We start from the raw sequence: 18786 nt of genomic DNA on the forward strand, positions 1-18786 counted from the left end.
GCACTACCTCGTTGTCCCTTGATCAAGTGACCAGTGTTGACAGGGCTGTGGGATCAGTGCTGGAGACAGAGTATTTTGCAACAGCATCTTAAGCAATAGAACCACAGCCAGTGTATAGGTAACAAGTTACTGTGGCTGACAGTGGTGAGCATGACTTTGATCCTTCAGCTTGAAATACATTTCCTGGCTCCCTTTCTTCGCATCAGCAGGACCAGGGTCACAGCTGTGTCTGTAGCTGCCATGAGATGTTTTGGCAGATTGTTTCCTTTCATCATAGCAGGTGACATCAAACTAGTTTGAATTTAATTATAGTATGTCAGTGAGAACTGGATTGGCTGCTCAAATAAAGTACTATGATTCTTCTCTTCAGACAATGTTTACTTCTATTAGAAAAATTATGTGGAGGCCGGGCAGATAACTCAGTGGACTAAAGTGTCTGCTTAGGCAGAGCTCAGTGGCTGGGGTTCGATCCCTGGCATGTTGTGCTGGCCCTGCCCCCAGGACACGCAGAAATGGTGATTGAGACTGGGTGTGCTGGCATGCGCTGTAATCCCAGTGCTTGGGAGGCTGAAAACAGGAAAATCACTATGAGTCTGATCTATGTAATGAGACCCTGTAGTCCCTGTACTAAATGCATTTAAAAAAAGAATGTGGGAAATAGATATTTAAAAACTGAAGATAGTATTTCTTATTAACAGACTTAAAAAAAGTATCCATCTTGATTATTAATGCTAATAGAGACATACAGAGAATATAGTCTATGAGAAATAGAAGATGCAGTCAGAAATCTTTGGAATATATTTTATTTTTTTTTGTTATATCAGCATACAATATGATGAAACCATGAGATAAAAATCAGATTCTACAGAAACTAAAGGATTTCATTTCTTTCCTGCATCCCACAATATATCACCTTTCAAAATACTCAGATACTTAAAAAAATGCTTTCTGATGAATCAAACTTTACTTATAGTAAAGACAGGTACTTAAAGATTTTACTTAAAACTACTTTGTTAAGGTATTACTGGGGGTTATTGGAAAAAAAAAAAGCAGGATTTAAATGAAGCACAGCAGGACCTGTTCAGGTGGTGTGGAAGCTGTGTCCAGGGGTACCTGGAGCCTGGCTTTCTGCGGAAAGGCACACACATAGGTAACAGGACTGGTGCCTTCTAAGTGGAGGGTGATTCTTCAGGGCGTGTGCTTCAGGATGTACTTGGCAATGAACTTGACAGCCAGCATGGTCTCCTTGCAGGTTGGCTTTATCAGGGATTCAGGAAGGAGGAAACCAAATTTGCCTTTATCACGGAGCTCAAAGGAAAATGTGTGTTTAATACCCAGGTCATAAGCCCAGTCTAAAGAAGAGCCTGTTGTTGGATCTGCAAAACATAGGCAATTGATAGTGAGAGAGAAATGCTAACATTTCATGGAAGCAGAACTCACTGGTGTAAAATTAGCAGCAAAAAATTATTTGTACAGTTAATTACAGTAATAAATGAGAGTAGTGGTCTAAGCGATACAGAGCACATAGTAAAACATAATCACAAATCTGTAATCCACTGTATATTTTAAATACAGGCTACACTTTAAAAATCACATTTGGTTGGGTCAGGTACTAAACTGACTTTATTTCCTGGACATACATTGCTTCAGACAGAACAAGTGCAGGCAGCGGAGGAAACTAGCCAAGGGCCCGACACGCGGGTCATTAAAGGCCATCACAGCAAACTACACACAAGCCATCCCAAAGTACATTCTTTCTAATAGCTTAAGGATCTGCGTATTCATGTCATGAGAGTAAATTTTTATATGAAAAGGACATGAGAAGAAAGATTTGTACTAATAGTATTTGGACAGGATATTGTATCTGCATCTTGTACTATGAATAACCACTGAGAAGATAACAATATGCAATGTAAAAAAAAAAGGACAAAAAAGTTTAAATTAGTGATTTTTTTTTTTTTTTTTCGGAACCAGGGATTGAACTCAGGCCCTTGCGCTCTCCAAGGAAGTGCTTATTCCACTGAGCCATCTCCCCGGGCCAAATTAGTGATTTTTAAGGACATATTTAATCCTTTAATCCATACTTCCCATGTCAATTGTTATTGGGAAAATTTTAATTTAAAATTTAAAGTTTTAATGGGAAATTCCATTAAAGATATTATTTAGTATTGAAAGTTGAAAATAAATATACAGGTAAATCTAGAGGATATATACATAAATCTTACATCTAGAAGTTATAGTATATGTAAGTGCATATATATGTAATATAAATGCTTTTACATATTTTTTACTTTATGTAATAGATAAGTGTTTTTTGTATAAAATCATTTATGTTCTAGAACAAGTAATGGTCTTAACTGATACTAATTTATGTTTGAAGATAAGAATTCAAAGTTGTGATTAAGAAAGAGGGAGAAGAATATTTTGGTGGAAAGAGGTAGAGTTGGCTCTTAAAGTATTCAATGAACATATATTCATTCACTTTACTTGGCTACAAAAGAGTACAAGTTACAGAGGGGACGCCATAGAGCACCTAGGAAAATACAATTTAGGGGAGAATAGTCAAAGTGCAAATCCATACAGATAGCAAGATACATTATGAACCATCAGAAAGTACAAGATTGCTTGAAGATGTAAATAAATAGAGATTACTTGGGTAGAAGGAAGACATTTCAGGCCCAATCTTGCCCACTATTGCCATTGTGATACGGAAAGTATTTGACAATCTTGAAAAAAGGTGAGTTTTTTCCTATGCAGAGGTGAAAGAAAATCATTCTGGCTGGGGAGCTACATGAGAAAAAATCCCCAGAGGCAATTTAAGGGTCTGTGAGCTCATTTGGGTTGGAGGAAGGGAAGCAGTGAGAGTTTGTGGGTAAAGTTTAGAAAACCTTACAAATCATCCATGTTTAAATTTTGAGGGACTATGTGCTACTCCTGCACTTTTATATGTTTAACCCGGATTGGAAAGAGCAGAGAGCAGTCGGGGTAGGTGAAGTGAAACCCTACCTGAGGGCAGAGTCAAAACACTGGGAAGAACACTGAGGGCCTTATTCAAGAAGCATTGATATGAAAGAGTAACCAGAGTTGCTAAGCACGATTGAAATTTCAGTCTGGGTATTTAGGAAAAAAGAGCATGTTGTTAACACAAGTAAGCTCAGAGAGTATTCAAATGCGGAAAAGGAAGACAGTAGCACATTGTCTCTCAAAATTTAAGGAAGACAGAATGATATGTTTAGTGTAAACAAGACATTCAGGAAGCAGTTCAGGACAATGAAATTTGAAATTATTGGCAGCAGCAACATCAGTGAAATTGGTATGTACACATCTAAGATCATTGTCTTCTTGTTGAATTGATCGTTTACTCATTATTAATACCTCTCTTTGCACATAGCATCTTTTTTTTTTTTTGTTCTGAAATGTACTCTGTTTGATTTTTACTCACTCTCTTTAGGACTTTTAATTTTTTTTTTTCCTGTGCTGCTGGGGGTTGGACACTGGGTTTCACACATGTTAGGAAGGTTCCCTATCACTCAACTATTCTCTCTGATCTGTAGTAATTAATATAGCTACTGCTTTTTGATTTAATAAGCCTACCATATTTTTATCCTTTTTATTTCAATCTATGTTATTATATTTGAAACTAGGGGTCTTTTGGTGTGTGTTTTTGAGACAGGGTCTCCCTATGTAGTCTAGGCTTGAATTCACTATGTAACTCAAGTTGACTTTGAACTCTGTGATCCTTCTGCCACAGCTTCCCAACTGGAGTGATTACAGATGTGTGCCACTACATCCGGCCAGAAACTAGGCAATACATTGTTGAATCACAATTTTTAAGTACAGTATATTTCTCTGTATATTAGAGCATCAAATCTGTTATATTTTTTAAAAAATTTAAATCAATCATCATGCTTAAAGGATGTTTATATCCTTCTTTTCTGCAGTTTGGAGTCTTTTGTTATTTCTTTTCTTTCTTTTTTTTCCTCCATACCAGATCAAACTTGGGACCTTGAACTTGTTTGGAGGATTTCTCTTAGCCACTATCTAAGGGTAGGTGTGCATGTAACAAGTTCTCATAACTATTTTTTTTTTCTGACAATGTCTTTTCCTTTTCACTTCTGTAGTGTATTATTGCTGGATTTAGAATATGTTTTGATAGGATTTTCCCCTTTCAACACTTGAAATAATGCCCTTTCTTTTGTCCTCCATGGTTTTATATGAGAAATTTGCTGTTTGAATTGTTTTCCATCTAGATAATTTTCCTCTGGTTGTTTTCAGAACTTTTTTTTGTCTATCATTTTCAGAAGTTTACTTACGAATTTTCCCAATGTGAATTTCTTTGCATTTATTCTGTTTGGTGTTTACTGAGTGACTTGAGTGTGTTGGTTTATGTCTTTGTCAGATTTCTTCAAATAGTTTTTCCAGGCTTGCTCTGTTTTGTTCTCCCCTTCTCTACCTCTCTAACATATTTAATAATATTGTATTTTCTGTTATTGTCTTATCAGTCCTTAGGGCATCTGTTGACTTTTTTTCAATTTGTTTTCTCTTTAGAGTGAGTGAATTCTATGGCTTCATCTTTAAATTCATGGATTCTTCCCTTGGTCACACTGACTCTGTTTCTGAGCTTCCCCTCATCCTTTGACTCCTCTGCTTGTTGGATTATTGTCCCTGGCTCCCTTTACATCTTACTTTGTTCTCATATCTTACTCTAATGTCTTTCTTTGGTTATATTTTTGATTTGTCTCCAATCTCTACTTGTTTTTTAAAGAATTTTTTTTATGATGGTGATTTTTAAATTCTCAGATGATCCCAACAATGAAATTATCTCAGGGTTGGCATCTGTTGGCTGTCTTTTTGCATTCCAGTTGTGATTTTTCTTGTTTTTAGAAGAACAAGTACTTGTCAGTTGTGTTGTGAATATTTTGGCTATTACAGCTTAAGTATTGACTTAAATCTCCTATTTTAGCAGATAATCACTCTGTATTGGTTTCATATGTAGACCCTGGCCTACTTTGTATCTTGTGGTTCTGATGAAAATATAGTTTTAAGAACTTACTGTATTTGCTATTTTAGCCTCATTGATTTGCCCACAGCTGCTAGGTTCCTATTGATCCCACAGGTCCAAAGGGGGTTGCTTAGCTGGGCCATTTGATGCCTCTGAGTGGCCAATGAAAGCCTTCAGCCTGTAGAGATGGCACTTCTGGGTGAGAAAGTCAGAAGGCAGAGGAAGGACAGTAGAGAAAACCCCAGGAAGAATCTACATATTTTGCTCCATTTGTGTTGTAGAAACACATCTGCTTGTATTTATTTATCATTTATTTATATTTTGAGACAGGGTCTTATTATGTGGTTTAGGCTGATCTTGCACTCCTCTAGTCCATGCTGGCCTCATACTGGCCAAGATCCTCCTGCCCCAGCCTCCTGAGTGCTGGGATTACAGAGGTGCGCCACTCCACTGAGACATGTGTGCTTTTAGAGGCCATCACCAGAGACAGAGTGGAAGAGGATAGCAAGCAGAGCTAGGAAAGTTTAAAGTCAGAGAAGCCAAGGGAAAGGCAAGGGAAAGAAGGGATTTCAGCAGGGCCAAAAGTGCAAGAAATTTGTGGAGTATGGAGCTCCAACAGATGAACTAGTTTTAGGATAATTGGAAAGAAGGTGCGTAAAGAGTTCAGTAGAGAGTAGGGGAGATAGCTCAGTGGTGTAAGCGCCTGCCTGGCAAGCACAAGGTCCTGGTACACACAAGAAAAGAGTTCAATAGAAAAGGAGACAAGTGACATAGAAACTGTGGGTAATATGGTAACTCATGTACTGCACACATTTACTAAATGTGGCCAGGTTTTAGCTGCACCACGTCTCCATTTAAAGTTCAGAAAACTGCCTTGATTTCGCAGGGTTAAAAGGTATGACTAATCTATTTTGAGGTATTTACATTATGTAAAATTTCTCATTAACAGTGGTGATTGAAGCTATACATAATTTGTGCTTTTTCATAACTAAGTGATGCTATAAAATGTAGTTATGTTCTTTTATGACACCATTTCTTGCATCCTCTAGACCCTAAATTTGTAAATAAAACCTGTTTAAGGTATACAATGAAGGCAGCACTGAAAACTTTCTTCCCATAGGAATGTATTATGATGCAACTTAATTTGATGGACATGATACTTAGCCATTTATTTTGCTTTTTGGGTAATTATTAAGATATAAGTACATTTATCAGTTGTAATAGTCCCTGGGCTAAATATTAGACACCCTTCTAAATGATTGATGCATATTAAGTCATTTAGTTAACTTCTATTTCAATCTTACACTGTAAGGACCAACTGTCATTTTAAAGAAGAAATTCAGGTACAGTGCTATTAGGCAATTTGTTGAAAGACACATAGTAGGTGATTAAGTCAGAATTCAAACCCAGAATATATGTCTTCAGAGTTCATGCTATGAACCCCTGTATGGTACTACTCATGCCAATCTGTGGTTTACTAATACAATTTTTTCTCATAATTCATAATTTATTTTATGTTGGCAGTATATTTCTAGTATATCAACATATGGAAAATAATACTTCCTACTCATTTCAAGCTATAATCTTAGGTGCAAGGAACTTACTGTAATGCAATAAAAAAGTCTAAATGCAACTATACTGAAGTAGGAGACTGATTTCAGATCAAATGAATAGATATAAAGTAATTTTTTTTTTACTTTTAAATCTTTTTCTGTCTATATTTAGAATTAGATTCTTTTTTTAATATTTATTTATTTTTATTTATTACATTTATTTATTGTGTGTGTGTGTGTGTGTGTGTGTGTGTGGCCAGCTCAGCCCACCAGGGGGCGGGGCTGGCTGGCATGTGGTGCTGGAGGATCGATCCGAGGTCCCTGTGCTTTGCCAAGCTTGTTTCAAGTAGGTGCTTTAGACCACTGAGCCATCTCTCCAGCCCCGATATAAAGTAATTCTGGTGATGTAGAGTGTACTGTATTTACTGTTTCCTGATATAGCATTTTCTAGAAATTATGTCACTTTGAGTAGGATGACTGAAATGTACTAAATATAATACCCTGAGCTTAGATATCAAAATTAAGTGAAAATTAAGCAAGAGCAGAATCTAGGTATATGTGAACATAAATTAAGATATTTCCTCCAGGGCCAGCCAGATAGCTCAGTGGACTAACGTGTCTGCTTTGGCAGAGCGCAGCGGCAGGGGTTCCATCCGCATCGTGCCATGCCAGCCTTGCCCCTGGGGCACACTGAAGCTGTGATTGAGACTAGGCATGGTGGCGCACTCCTGTAATCCCAGCACTTGGGAGTCTGAAAACAGGAGAATCACTACAAGTCCGATCTACCTAGTGAGATCCGTATGCCCTATATACCCTATGCTAAATTCATTTAAAAAAAATCCTCCACCCTTCTATTCCCCTTAATATAATCTCACTGTGAATGTCTCTTAGAAAGTAGAGGTTGAGTCCTGAGCTGTAAGTTTTGACTTTTCTCCTCTTGCCATTCTAGAGTACGTAGAAGGTGGTTAAGAGTCCTTGGTTGAGAACACAGGAGCAGATGGAGGACTTTTCTATGGGGGAAAAGCAATAAGAAAAGCATTTTGGTTTTTTTTTGTGACAGGGTCTGGCTATGCAGCTCAGCCTGGCCTTAAGCTCCCTCTGTAGTCCATGCTGGTCTCAAACTTGCACAAATCTTTGTGCCTCAGGCTCCTGAGTGCTGGAGCCACCATGCTCAGCTAAGAAAAGCATTTTATGTATTTGGTACAGGGTCTCACTACGCAGCTTGGACTCATAGTGATCCTCTTGTTTTCAACCTCCCCAGTGCTGGGATTACAGGCATGTGCCACCATGCCCAGTCTCATTGGCTAGCTCAATGCACCCAGGGGTGGGGCCGACATGGCCTGTGGTGCCAGGGATTGAACCCAGGTCCTGTGTTTACCTAAACATGTGCTTAATCAGCTGAGCTATCTCTCTGGCCATAAGAAAAGCATTTTAAAACAAACTTCTTAATTCATATGACTCATATATAGATGGTATTAATAATACAAGCTGCATGGTTCCTATTGGTACAAATAACTGTTTTTGCTCATGAGGTACTGTGTTTAGTTGCTTCTAACATGGTTGAACTGGATATGCTCTTAATATGCAAATGTAAACATTTTTAAATCTTTCAACATTATTATTTAAATTTTGTGCTATGTAAATATTACTCTTTTGGGGTAAAGTACTTGTGTATTGTTTTGTCTGTGGTCTAGAATGCTGACTTTTGTTCTTGTTCTGCTCTTAAGGTGATAACATCTTCCTGCATTTCAGTTTCACAGACTCTAGATAAGGAGTTCAGCCTAGATTAGTGGTTCTCAACCCTAGTTTCATCTTAGAGCCACTTTAGGAACTTTGCACATTGCAAATACCCCACTCCATCCCATATGGAAGAAATCACCAACTCTGAAAGTGGAGCCTGGTCACCCATGTGTTTTAAAGTCTCAAGCATGAGGATCATGAATTAGATCATCTTGTAGGCTTCCATCTTCTAGGTTTGAACATTTGTGGTTCATCATTTACCTGATATATTTACTTATAGGGTTCAAATTGCAAATCCATATGTAATTTTTTCCCTGAGCATCCAAGATCTTGCATGAGTTGCATTTAAAGGCATGCTCCCACGGTCCTTTGGTTCTGGTCTTCATCAAATCAGAGATTCAACAACATAGCAACACAGCCTTTCCACAAGTTCTGGGTCTTCTTGGGTGACAATCAGAATGTTGGAATGACTAAACTTTAATCATGAGTTGCCTTTATTTTCTGTTCTTACCGAGTCAACCACTTCATTAATTTCTGCTTCTCTTGAATATTACATTAATATTTCATCAGATGTTTTATTAGAGCGGTTATTCTAGAAATTTTGGATGTTTATCAAGCCACTGCAACCTCATGTGAAGGAGATGATTCTATACAAATTTTATTTTCTTTAAAAAGTTTTAATTTGTTTGGTGTTAGGAATTAAACTCAGGACCTTGTGCTTCCCAGGTAAGCACAGTACTGCTGAGCTATATCCTAGCCCGCCCAATTGTAGTACAATATAGTAAAAGTTAATATACTACATAGCTGTTAAGAATAGATTACTCTTGTCATCCCATTTTGAAAGTGGCACATGATGGGATGGAACCATGGTACCACTGGCTAGCTGCTTTCCTCTGTTAGAATTCACCTTCACTGACAGCATTACTGTCACTTAATTCTATGTGACAGGGCTTTTGGTATGCATTCTAAAATTTTTATCCACTAAGAGATTGTGATATAGTGCTGTACATACCTCTATAGTGTTTGCTCCCCCCACCACTTTCACACATGTAGACAAGAAAGAGTCCAATTCAGTTAAAATAACTAAAAAAATAAGTGAAGACCCTGTCTCAATTCATTCTCATTAGTTCCTGTAAACGTAAAATGTTGCTATTGGTGGAGAAGGGGAAAAGAAAGGATGTTATAGCTTGTGCGTAACTGTCCCCCAAAGCCTCACGTGGTCATACATGGGGCCTTTTCAGAGGTGGCTGGATCTGCAGTGTGTGATGCTGGAATTAATTCATAGTACAATACTAGGATCAAGGGCAGTAGGATTAAGGCTGTGAGTGCTACTCGCCCTAAGTACCCTGGGCAAGACAGAAGGCGTAAGAAGAGCTGGGTCCGCCCTTTCTGCTCCGCCGCCTTCTTCCCATTGTGACCTGTCTCTCCTCTGCAGTGCGCCTAGGCTATGACACCTCTGCAAACTGTGAGTTGAATAAACCCTTCTTCCTTCAACTTGCGGATGGCAGATATTTTGTCTCAGTAAGAGAAAAAAAGTAACTAAAACAAAATAGAATGAATTAAAGTGTAGCTTTGTATTTAATAATACTAATTTAATAGTTATATTAATTGTTGATTTAATACTTTGTTAACCTATAATCTTATAAAAGTATATAATTTGTTTCTAGAAAAATCTTATCCCTCCCTGCTCCAAATTGGTACAATTTATCCCCTAATTTCACACACGATTCAGAATCTCCTGTGCAAACCAAAGTTCTAATCCTGATTTAAAAATTTGTTGTTTTTCTTTAATGTTTATAAAAAAAAGAATTTGGGAACAGGTCACAGTAAATGAGAAGGATTTTTTCCCCCTGCTGGCTCAGGCTGCCTTAAGAGTGGCTTTAGTAAGGCATGTGGAGCTGGGGATCGAACTGCGGTATCCTGTGGTTTTTTTTTTTTTTTGTTTGTTTTGTTTTTTTGTTAAGTATTTCTTTTATTTGCATACTAGGCTTATAACTGTGTTTAACAAGCAAGCCCAGTATCAGTTAGCACCGTTAGACTCTGACCTGCTTTTGCAAGCCATTACTTTACAAATTAAACAAGGAATCAAATGTCTCCCACACACAATGCTCACTTGGAACAGCTGAAAATTTTTCAGTGAAAGCTTTAAAGACGAGCTCATGAATTCAGTTTTAAATTGTATCAGTTAAATTAGGTCAAATTTAAGAACTCATAGGAAGTTGTCTAATCAGAGCCCATTACTTATAAGGTATCAGACCACCCTTCCCCAGAAGCTATATAAGGAATATCTAACAAAATCAGAAAAATTTTGAATATTAAACCTTGCATAGTTATGAATCAGATTTGTTCCAGTATAACCAGGCTGAATACACATAACTTTAGCTAGTTCCTTATATACTCTAGAACTGACCAGGACAAAGCTCTGAATAGAAAAGCTGTGAGAAATAGATTCCTAACTACAGAAGCTGCAAACTTCAAAAGTGCATGAAAAAAACTATTGCAAATTTGATGTACTTTATGTCCAAATACTTTCTATAAAAATAGGTACAATTTTTACAGACAAATACAAGTTACTTTTGTTTTAAAAACTGAGACTAGTCCATATTTCTAACTATTGTTAGTCTACTCAAGAAATGCATTGGGCAGGCACTTAAACAACTGAGCTAACCAGTGGGTCCCCCAAGGTCACAGTAAATGGCAAGAAAAACTTACTAATTATTGATGCTATTGGACCATAAATATAGCTGGTTTCATATCGAGTTGATATAACGTCAGCGCCAATCTTTGCAACTTTGTTCTGGAAAGATAGGAAAGTTACAGTGGAATAATAAAATACTTATATTAATTCATTTGCTAGGTACTGAAAATCCATCTTACAATCCATCTTACAATAATCCAGGTTATTTGTCATTTGAATATCAAAAATAATAGGAAGGATTAAATGGGAAACATTTTCAGTAAGATATATCATGGACTGTAAGCCCTCTACATGTGCAATCAGTTGTATACAGTAGCACCAGATGTCATTTTCTCTTACTTTCTGTTAAACTATGCATTGTTTTTCAGCATTTTTTTCTGAGGTGCAGTTTAGATATTTGTCTCTTCCAGAGTTAAGCCCCTAGGGTCCTTTGGGTAGAACTGTCTTGCTCCATTACTGCAGGAAGTTTCTCCTGCAGGTTTTCTATGTAGAGTTACATTAAAAAGTTTCCTTCTCTCTATACTTTTATCATATAGAAATTAAAGATCATGACTTGAACTCCAAATAAAACTTAATTAGTCCTTTTCCTTGGTATCAAGATATGGAAGTTCTCCAACATGACACAAATTAATAAAGAATGGACTGAAAAAACAATGGTGATGGCATTATAGACCACAGATTTTTTCCTACGCACCAGGTCCTCATGGTTGGCTGGCAGCTCAGTTGTGTATCCATAGGGAAACAGCAGCATCTGGGAGTAGGAATGGAAGGTGATGTAAGCTTTGATGGATTTCAGGTGGCTTCGAATAAAGGCAGTGACAGCTTTTGTCTCTTTCTCAGATTCTGGTGCAGAGCCCCTATAGATGTTACTACACGGGTTATTATTGTTCAGAGAAGCTGCAAAAGACATGAGAGGATGAGATTATAATCTGCTCTCAATCAGTACACCTGCCTCTTCTGATGTGGATTCCCCAAATATCCTAAATATTTCAACCTCACATGTTTATAGAGCTACCTCAATGTCTCTTGAGACATAGCCTAAGTGTATGTATATGCCGTGTTGTAAAATTTAGTACATGAGGCTGTTCTTAAATTTGTCTACTTTGACCCCCCTCACCTTCCTTATGGCCATAGGAAAAACACACCAAAAGCATCCCAGGGCTTAGAGCCAATAGACAATCATTTCAATTCTATTCCAGCTCTGACTTGCTGGGGACTAGGGTAAAGACCTTTACTGAGCTTTAATTTTTTTCAATGTATAAGAGGCTTTTCACTAGCATTACCTATAACCATTATCATTATGTTAGAATTAAACACTGAGGTGATATTTTTAACTTACATAAATGAAGAAGACACATGTGAATTGGGATAGTGGTGATTTCTGCCCAAAAGAATAATGATAGTTTTATTTGGATAGCAACAACATCATCTGATAAAGAAGGCTTCTTATTTTTGCATTTCTATTAAATATTTTCACTTTTGGCCCACCCCACCAGATGTTTCTTTTCACTAAGCATCTAAAGAATTACTTGTATTTCCGTTTTTCCCACTGGCATTTCTCAACTTTTATCAGAGCAAGAACAGAAGGGACCTGTGGTCTCTTCAGTTTATCTGAATTTTTGTGTATCTGGATTTCAACGATTTTTTAGACAGCTAGATATGTTCAGTGAGAGATGGTTTGATAAACAACTGCTCCCTAAAAAGCCCCACTCATCTCTCCATGGTAGTGATGTTTATCTTCCCTTCAATAGATGAGAAAGTTAATGTTGTTTTCAGAGAATACTTATTTTTTACCAAAATAAGTAAGTGGTTTAATTGAGTTTTTTTTTATTAATTAAAACATGTAGTGATGCACCACACAAGTATAAATACTGCACGATTCCTCTTATATGAGAATCTTTCATGTGCTCTGTACGTATATTCAGTTTCTAAGTGCTCGAGCAGTTGTCCTTGAGAGCAGGGGCTACCACTCACAGTTCCACAAGACATCAAAGTTCCTGTTGAGGTCTGTGCCAATGCAGCTGGAGTTGCGGTTCCTGGAGCGATTTTTTCTCCACAGTCGGTTCTGTGAGGTTGTCACACGGAAGCGTTTATATCAGATCAGTTTGCACTTTTCAATTTGACCATCTAGATTCTCCTTTCCGGTATCTATGGCTTTATTTGTAATTTACCTAGCTAAGATGAGTGCTTTTATTTTAAAGAAACATATTGTGTCCTTGTAATTTGTAATTAGAAAGGGATGCCCATATTCTTAGGACTTGATGAAATGATTCAATTAGCTTTAAAAACTGTTGCATAGTTCTTAGTATTACAGAACTGTCATGTTCTGGAATTATGTGTGAATTAAATTATAACTTGATTATATTTTCTATCATTTGTAAGAACATAGGTCCTAGGAAAGAAACTGATGTTAGAGTACCTCTCTGAAAGTTCATTATAGATCTTTTTAAAAAACAGAGCAATGAAACATCCTGTCAAAAGACTGTGGTCTGTGACTTTTTCTTTTAAGTCAGTGTGTTTGTAAAACTATCTAAATTTTTTTTTAAGGTAAAATAGGCTTTTGCCATTTCATGTATTCATGCATTTCCTTTTAATGACCTCTTTATTTCATTTTTCCATGTTACTACCTTCAGCAGCAAAAATTTCATATTATTTCAAGAATTTGAACAATAAGAAATTAGAGTTGGCTTACTTTGAAATTAAAAAAAAATTAAATGTCCAGATTTCTGAACTGGAATTACATCATGACCCAAATCTTATATTTTATACATAACTATAACTATGCAGTAAAGCCAATAAGTAATATATTACTTAAATGCAAATAGAATTTAGAGCAGTACCTGTGTCCATGACCAAATATATCCATCCACATTGAACACAGGAAGAACATAAAAATTCATTTGGTCCAAAAGTTTGGTCATAATTTTGTTTTTTCCATAACTTTTTGTTGCCTGTAAATATAAGTTTAAAAAAAATCAATGTGTTGGTATGAAATTTAGTTATCATGTAGTAAGATGTGGTTCTAATAGTCATGACTACCATTCTTCAAGTCATTTGCCTGCACTTAGGTGATTTTAAATATACTTTTCTTAAGCTGTGCAAAAATGAATGACTCATCAAGATTATAGAAAGACTACTTTTGTATACTAGTGACACTACTTGAAGTATATTCTTTAATGGGTCAATTAATTATTGAAATTTAAAGTATCCAAAATGTAAGAGGAAAGATAATTTCATGGGAAGCATAGATGCTACAGAGAAAATTAATAATGTTACTCATTTTGCCTGGCTATTTCCCCTTATGCCCTTTCTATAAATACAGATTGAGTTTATAAGCATAGGGATATGGAAATATTGGGGAAATGTTTAACATGTTTATAAATAGGATTAAAGAAATAACTTTATTTTATTTTTTTTTGGTGTTGGGAATTGAACCTAAGCCTCATGCGTACTAAGTAAATGCTCTACCACTGAGCTGCATATACCCTGAACCAAGAAAAAATTGTTTTAATGAAATATAAGACCCAATGCTATTATAGGCTACTGGACTCTTTTAGAATATTTTGCTGAGTTTACACACCTATAATATTCAATAACGGAACTTAGAACAAATGTGATATACCTATGAATGTCCATTTTGTATCTGTGTATTCAAAGTGGTTGGGATAGATACATAGTTGCATTCTCTTAATGAATAGAATGATTTGTTCTAATGGTGTTTGTAAATAGGATCACAAGTCCGCATCTTGTACAGCAATTAACCACTAAGAAGAATATATGCAGTGTATTATTTGTTGAAACTGTCCTTCCGATATGATTTGAAACTGTCTCATTGCTATCTGTTTATCAAACTTTGAAAAAAAAAACTAAAAAAAAAATTGTTTTAATGAAAATCTTTTTAAAATTTTTTAATTTTAATTTTTTAATTTTAAGAGAGTACAAATTAGAATTAAAACAAAAAATTACAAGTGATATAGAATTTCACTTAACAAAGTAATATGAATTTCACAGTATTTGTTATAGTATGTAGTGTTGTCTTCCAACCAGTTCTCTTTTCAAGAATTTAGAGGCTGAACAGTCCAGTCAACTTTTTCTCATGTCTGACTCAAATTTTTCTAATTATTTGGACTTTCTGTGGATACAAAAATTCTCTCTTGTCACTCTTAGAAAATTTCTAATAGATATTTGTTTGCTGGAGTTAGGCAATCTTTTGTAGTACTATGGTGTGTGTACCTTTACGGGCTAAAGGAAACACTTGGTCTTTAGCTGGAGAATTAGCAGAGCTGCAGGGCTGAGTCATTCCACTGTGAGAGTCTTTCCCAGTGAACAAACTGATGACCTATTGCTATGCATATGTGTTATGTGCTAAAGCTGGGAGGAAGTTAAAAAGTCTTAGGAGTCAAATAGTATTAGCAGTAGAGTGTGATAAAAAAGCATCTGAAGTGACTTTGCTGTCAAAAATTGAGTTATTTCTCACTTGGAAAGGAAGTTTAAATATTAAAAATTCCAAGTTCATGAACTGACATTGTAGTCTCTGAAATGAAGTTCATGTTTTGAGCTCACTCAAGCTAAGTCAAACTTGTAGGTTATAATATGAATTTAGTTTCAAATTTTACATGTTTAACTCCAGGAAAAACTTCCATATCATAGCACAAAAAGTTTCCTCTAGGTTCATAAATTCTCAGCTGGAGTTCAAGAAGTTTGACTGAAGGTGTAATTTTATAAAAGCCAAAACAATGAATAAAATCTAGAGAATTTATATCCTTGACAGCAGCAAATAAGGGCTATTCTAGTTAAGTGGACCTGTGCTTATTTGGAAAGGGGTGTCATCTCTTAGTACAGCGCAGGAAACTTCCCAGTCAGAGGAGAATCATAAGTGTTCTGAGTCACTTGCCTGATAGACAAACCACTGGCAGAAAGCTGGGGCAATCCATTCTCGTGCATGAATGCCACAGTCCATAAAAATAGCCTTTCTTGTTTCATCTTTTCCAATCTAGTTAAAAATAAACTTGAGACATTATTTTGCACGAACTCACACATTGATCCCTTGTCATCCCATAGCTCATTCATATTCTCAGAGCAATTCTTCCCTGTCTGTTGCTGAACAGGAGCTGTGTTTGCACAGATTGTTCCCAGGGAAGATGAGGGCACAGCTCCTTCCGTGTCTATACATAATTCATAATCCGGTACATTGTATTTTTCACAAATTTTCCTAGTGTCAGAGCTGCCTTTCAGTTTTCTTTTTTCAAAAGATAATTTATTGTTTTTCTTACTTTACTGATAACATCTGATGTTTTGAGATATAAAGTTACTTTTATTTCCTTTTATTTTTCTCGTTTGGGGCAGGAGGTTGTTTAGCCTGAGGTGAAGATTTTGTATGGTGTTTGGAATGGGGAGGAGGAACAGCAGCAGACATCTGACAGTCTGTCATTTTGAAGAGTTTAGTATAATTTTGGGGTGGTTGGAGAGATGCTGGGTGGATGGGAAAGGATTGGCTTCCCAGTAATTCATGCTGCAGGCTGGAAAACAATGAAGCAGCAGCCGAAGTGCAATGGCCAGCTCTGTGCTAGGAGGAAATCCCACATCTGCACAGAATTGAAATGCCTTATGTACCTCTCTGGGGTCTTTGGAGTCTACGATATTACATTTTTTCTTCATGACGTTAATTTATTATTTTCACTGAATTTTAATGGGTGGAAAAGGAGTTCATACATCAGAGGTAATGAGGCTATGGAATGAGATACTTGTAGTTTATCCACGATGCGGTCACTGGCCAATGCTCTTGGCTCCCCTGAAAACCGTCTGTTATTTCTATTCATGCTCTGAAGTTTACAGTAAATATTCTTCAAAAGATTAGGCTTGTTGCTGTCTCAAACTTAGCTGAGTTGTAAAACAAAGTAATCCTTAAATTAATGCTTTTCAATAACAATAAGAACCAGTAGGTCTTGAATTATTTTTACCTTGAGAATATATAGTGGATTATCTTCAACAGTTGACCCAATTTTGATCCGAGAGACCATTTCAGGATACTTAGTCACCATTTTTTGAGTCCAAGCTACAATCTTAAAAGAGCAAAACCAATGGTGAGGAATTCCAACAAAGAAAAAAATATAACCAAGAAATGATGAAGGTAACATTTTAAAAAGAATTTTATGCTGTACCTTGTCCCAGTTATTGTATTTTGCATAACTGTGCCTGCCAGAGATATCTTCTTCAACATCAAACTGTTTCTCAATCTCTTCTTGTAGATCATGTATTAGGATTCTATTTGACAGAAGAATGATAAAGTATATGTATTATCACGGGAAAGAAAAATGCAGCTATCTTTCCTTTGCAAAGAAATTCTTCTCCCTCCTCTATTTTTATCCAAATTTGTTCTTTTTCTTCACTATTCTTCCCCATAAATTTCCTTTGGGTATGTCTTTTGTGTGTGGCTTCTGAGTCCCCTTTTATCTAGAGGTTCTAATAGGATGATCTTCATTTACCAGTGGCTAACAAGCACTTAAAATGGGGTTTGCCCAAAGATAGAGATGGCTGAACATTTAAAATAAATTCTAAATTTTGAAGTATTTGTATAAAAATTATGAAAACTATCTGTAAGTTTTATATAGATTATATGTTGAAACAATATCTTGAATATATTTGGTGAAATAAAAATTTACAACTGAAATCAAGTTTACCCATTGATTTTTTTAATCTTTTAAAGGTGACTAGGATACTTAAAATTGCACATCTTGCTTATGTTATACTGTTGTAATATTCCTCATTCTTCTCTATAGCACACACACACACACACACACACACACACACTCACAGACACGCAATACACCCTGCAATGAACATTTTAGGCATCAGTCTAAAAATCGTTTCTTCTTATTTCATACCTTGAGAGCTTGAAGAACTTGAGTAACACTAGTGACAATGTTAGTAAACAGATATTTAGCACTTACCATGTGCTACCTTGATCTTTATGTATTGCAACTCATTGTATTTGCACGTGAGATTATGATCTTCATTTGAGATGCAAAGTGTTTTTTTAAGTTGCCTATTAAAAAATAGGTTGCCTAGTTTTTCTAAAGCTAGAAATAGCTGAAGGCGTTATAGTTTGGGAGGAGTGTAAAAAGAGGCAAGAAAATCATTGGGAAGCTAATGTTGGAGGTCAGTATAATGTCAAGTGAAGTAACTGAGGCACAAGTTCAAATATCTCCTGGTTTCTCTCAGTGAAAGAGAAATGTACAGTATGCACAGTAGGTATCAGTATGCACAAAGTACCAAATAAATGACAGATAATAAGAATGATGAGAGAAAATGGATTATAATCAAGTATGGACAATGTATCTAAAAATGTATCTTGATTTAATACTATTATCTTACTATAAGTCTAGTTTTCATTCTGTATATATGATAATTAAACTTATAAGGCTTTATAAAGTAAATAAATAAATCTGATGCTGGAAATTTTAGGGAGGGGTAGAGGGTAGTAGAAAAAAGAATTGAAATGTGTTATATACACTGAATGTAATAATTACTACTATAAACATATATAATACAAGTAAAAAGAAAACAAGGCTGTTGTCTTCACCACCTGCCAATTTTCATGTCTTTCAGAGGCACTCCGCCTTCCACCGCATCTTTCAGGGTCCCCGGACTTTAAGGATTGGCTGCCCAGTGCTTGGCTGTGCTTGACTCTCTAGCTCGGCCTCTCCTTGAATTCCAGGCAAGCATCTCCAGCTGCCTACCCTACATTTGTTTAGGCTGCTTTAGATTAATATGAGCCAGCTACTGCTTTACTG

At 36.1% G+C, this 18786-nt stretch overlaps 1 protein-coding gene across 1 annotated transcript in view; it reads right to left on the reverse strand.

The window, feature by feature from the left end:
- Window positions 1-677: 677 nt before the first annotated feature.
- Cpa3 (carboxypeptidase A3) overlaps window positions 678-18786 on the reverse strand; it is a 28707-nt gene continuing 10598 nt past the window's right edge. Inside the window, exons 4-11 of the mRNA XM_004629277.2 lie at window positions 17155-17257; window positions 16954-17055; window positions 15888-15986; window positions 13834-13944; window positions 12968-13058; window positions 11688-11890; window positions 11008-11092; window positions 678-1376 (exon numbers count right to left, since the gene is read on the reverse strand). Coding sequence (XP_004629334.1) covers window positions 1189-1376; window positions 11008-11092; window positions 11688-11890; window positions 12968-13058; window positions 13834-13944; window positions 15888-15986; window positions 16954-17055; window positions 17155-17257 — 982 coding nt within the window. The 3' untranslated portion in view covers window positions 678-1188. The remainder of the gene's footprint in view (window positions 1377-11007; window positions 11093-11687; window positions 11891-12967; window positions 13059-13833; window positions 13945-15887; window positions 15987-16953; window positions 17056-17154; window positions 17258-18786) is intronic.

The sequence above is a fragment of the Octodon degus genome, unplaced genomic scaffold (assembly GCF_000260255.1).
Source record: "Octodon degus isolate 3935 unplaced genomic scaffold, OctDeg1.0 scaffold00028, whole genome shotgun sequence".
In the NCBI taxonomy this organism is placed as follows: domain Eukaryota; kingdom Metazoa; phylum Chordata; class Mammalia; order Rodentia; family Octodontidae; genus Octodon; species Octodon degus.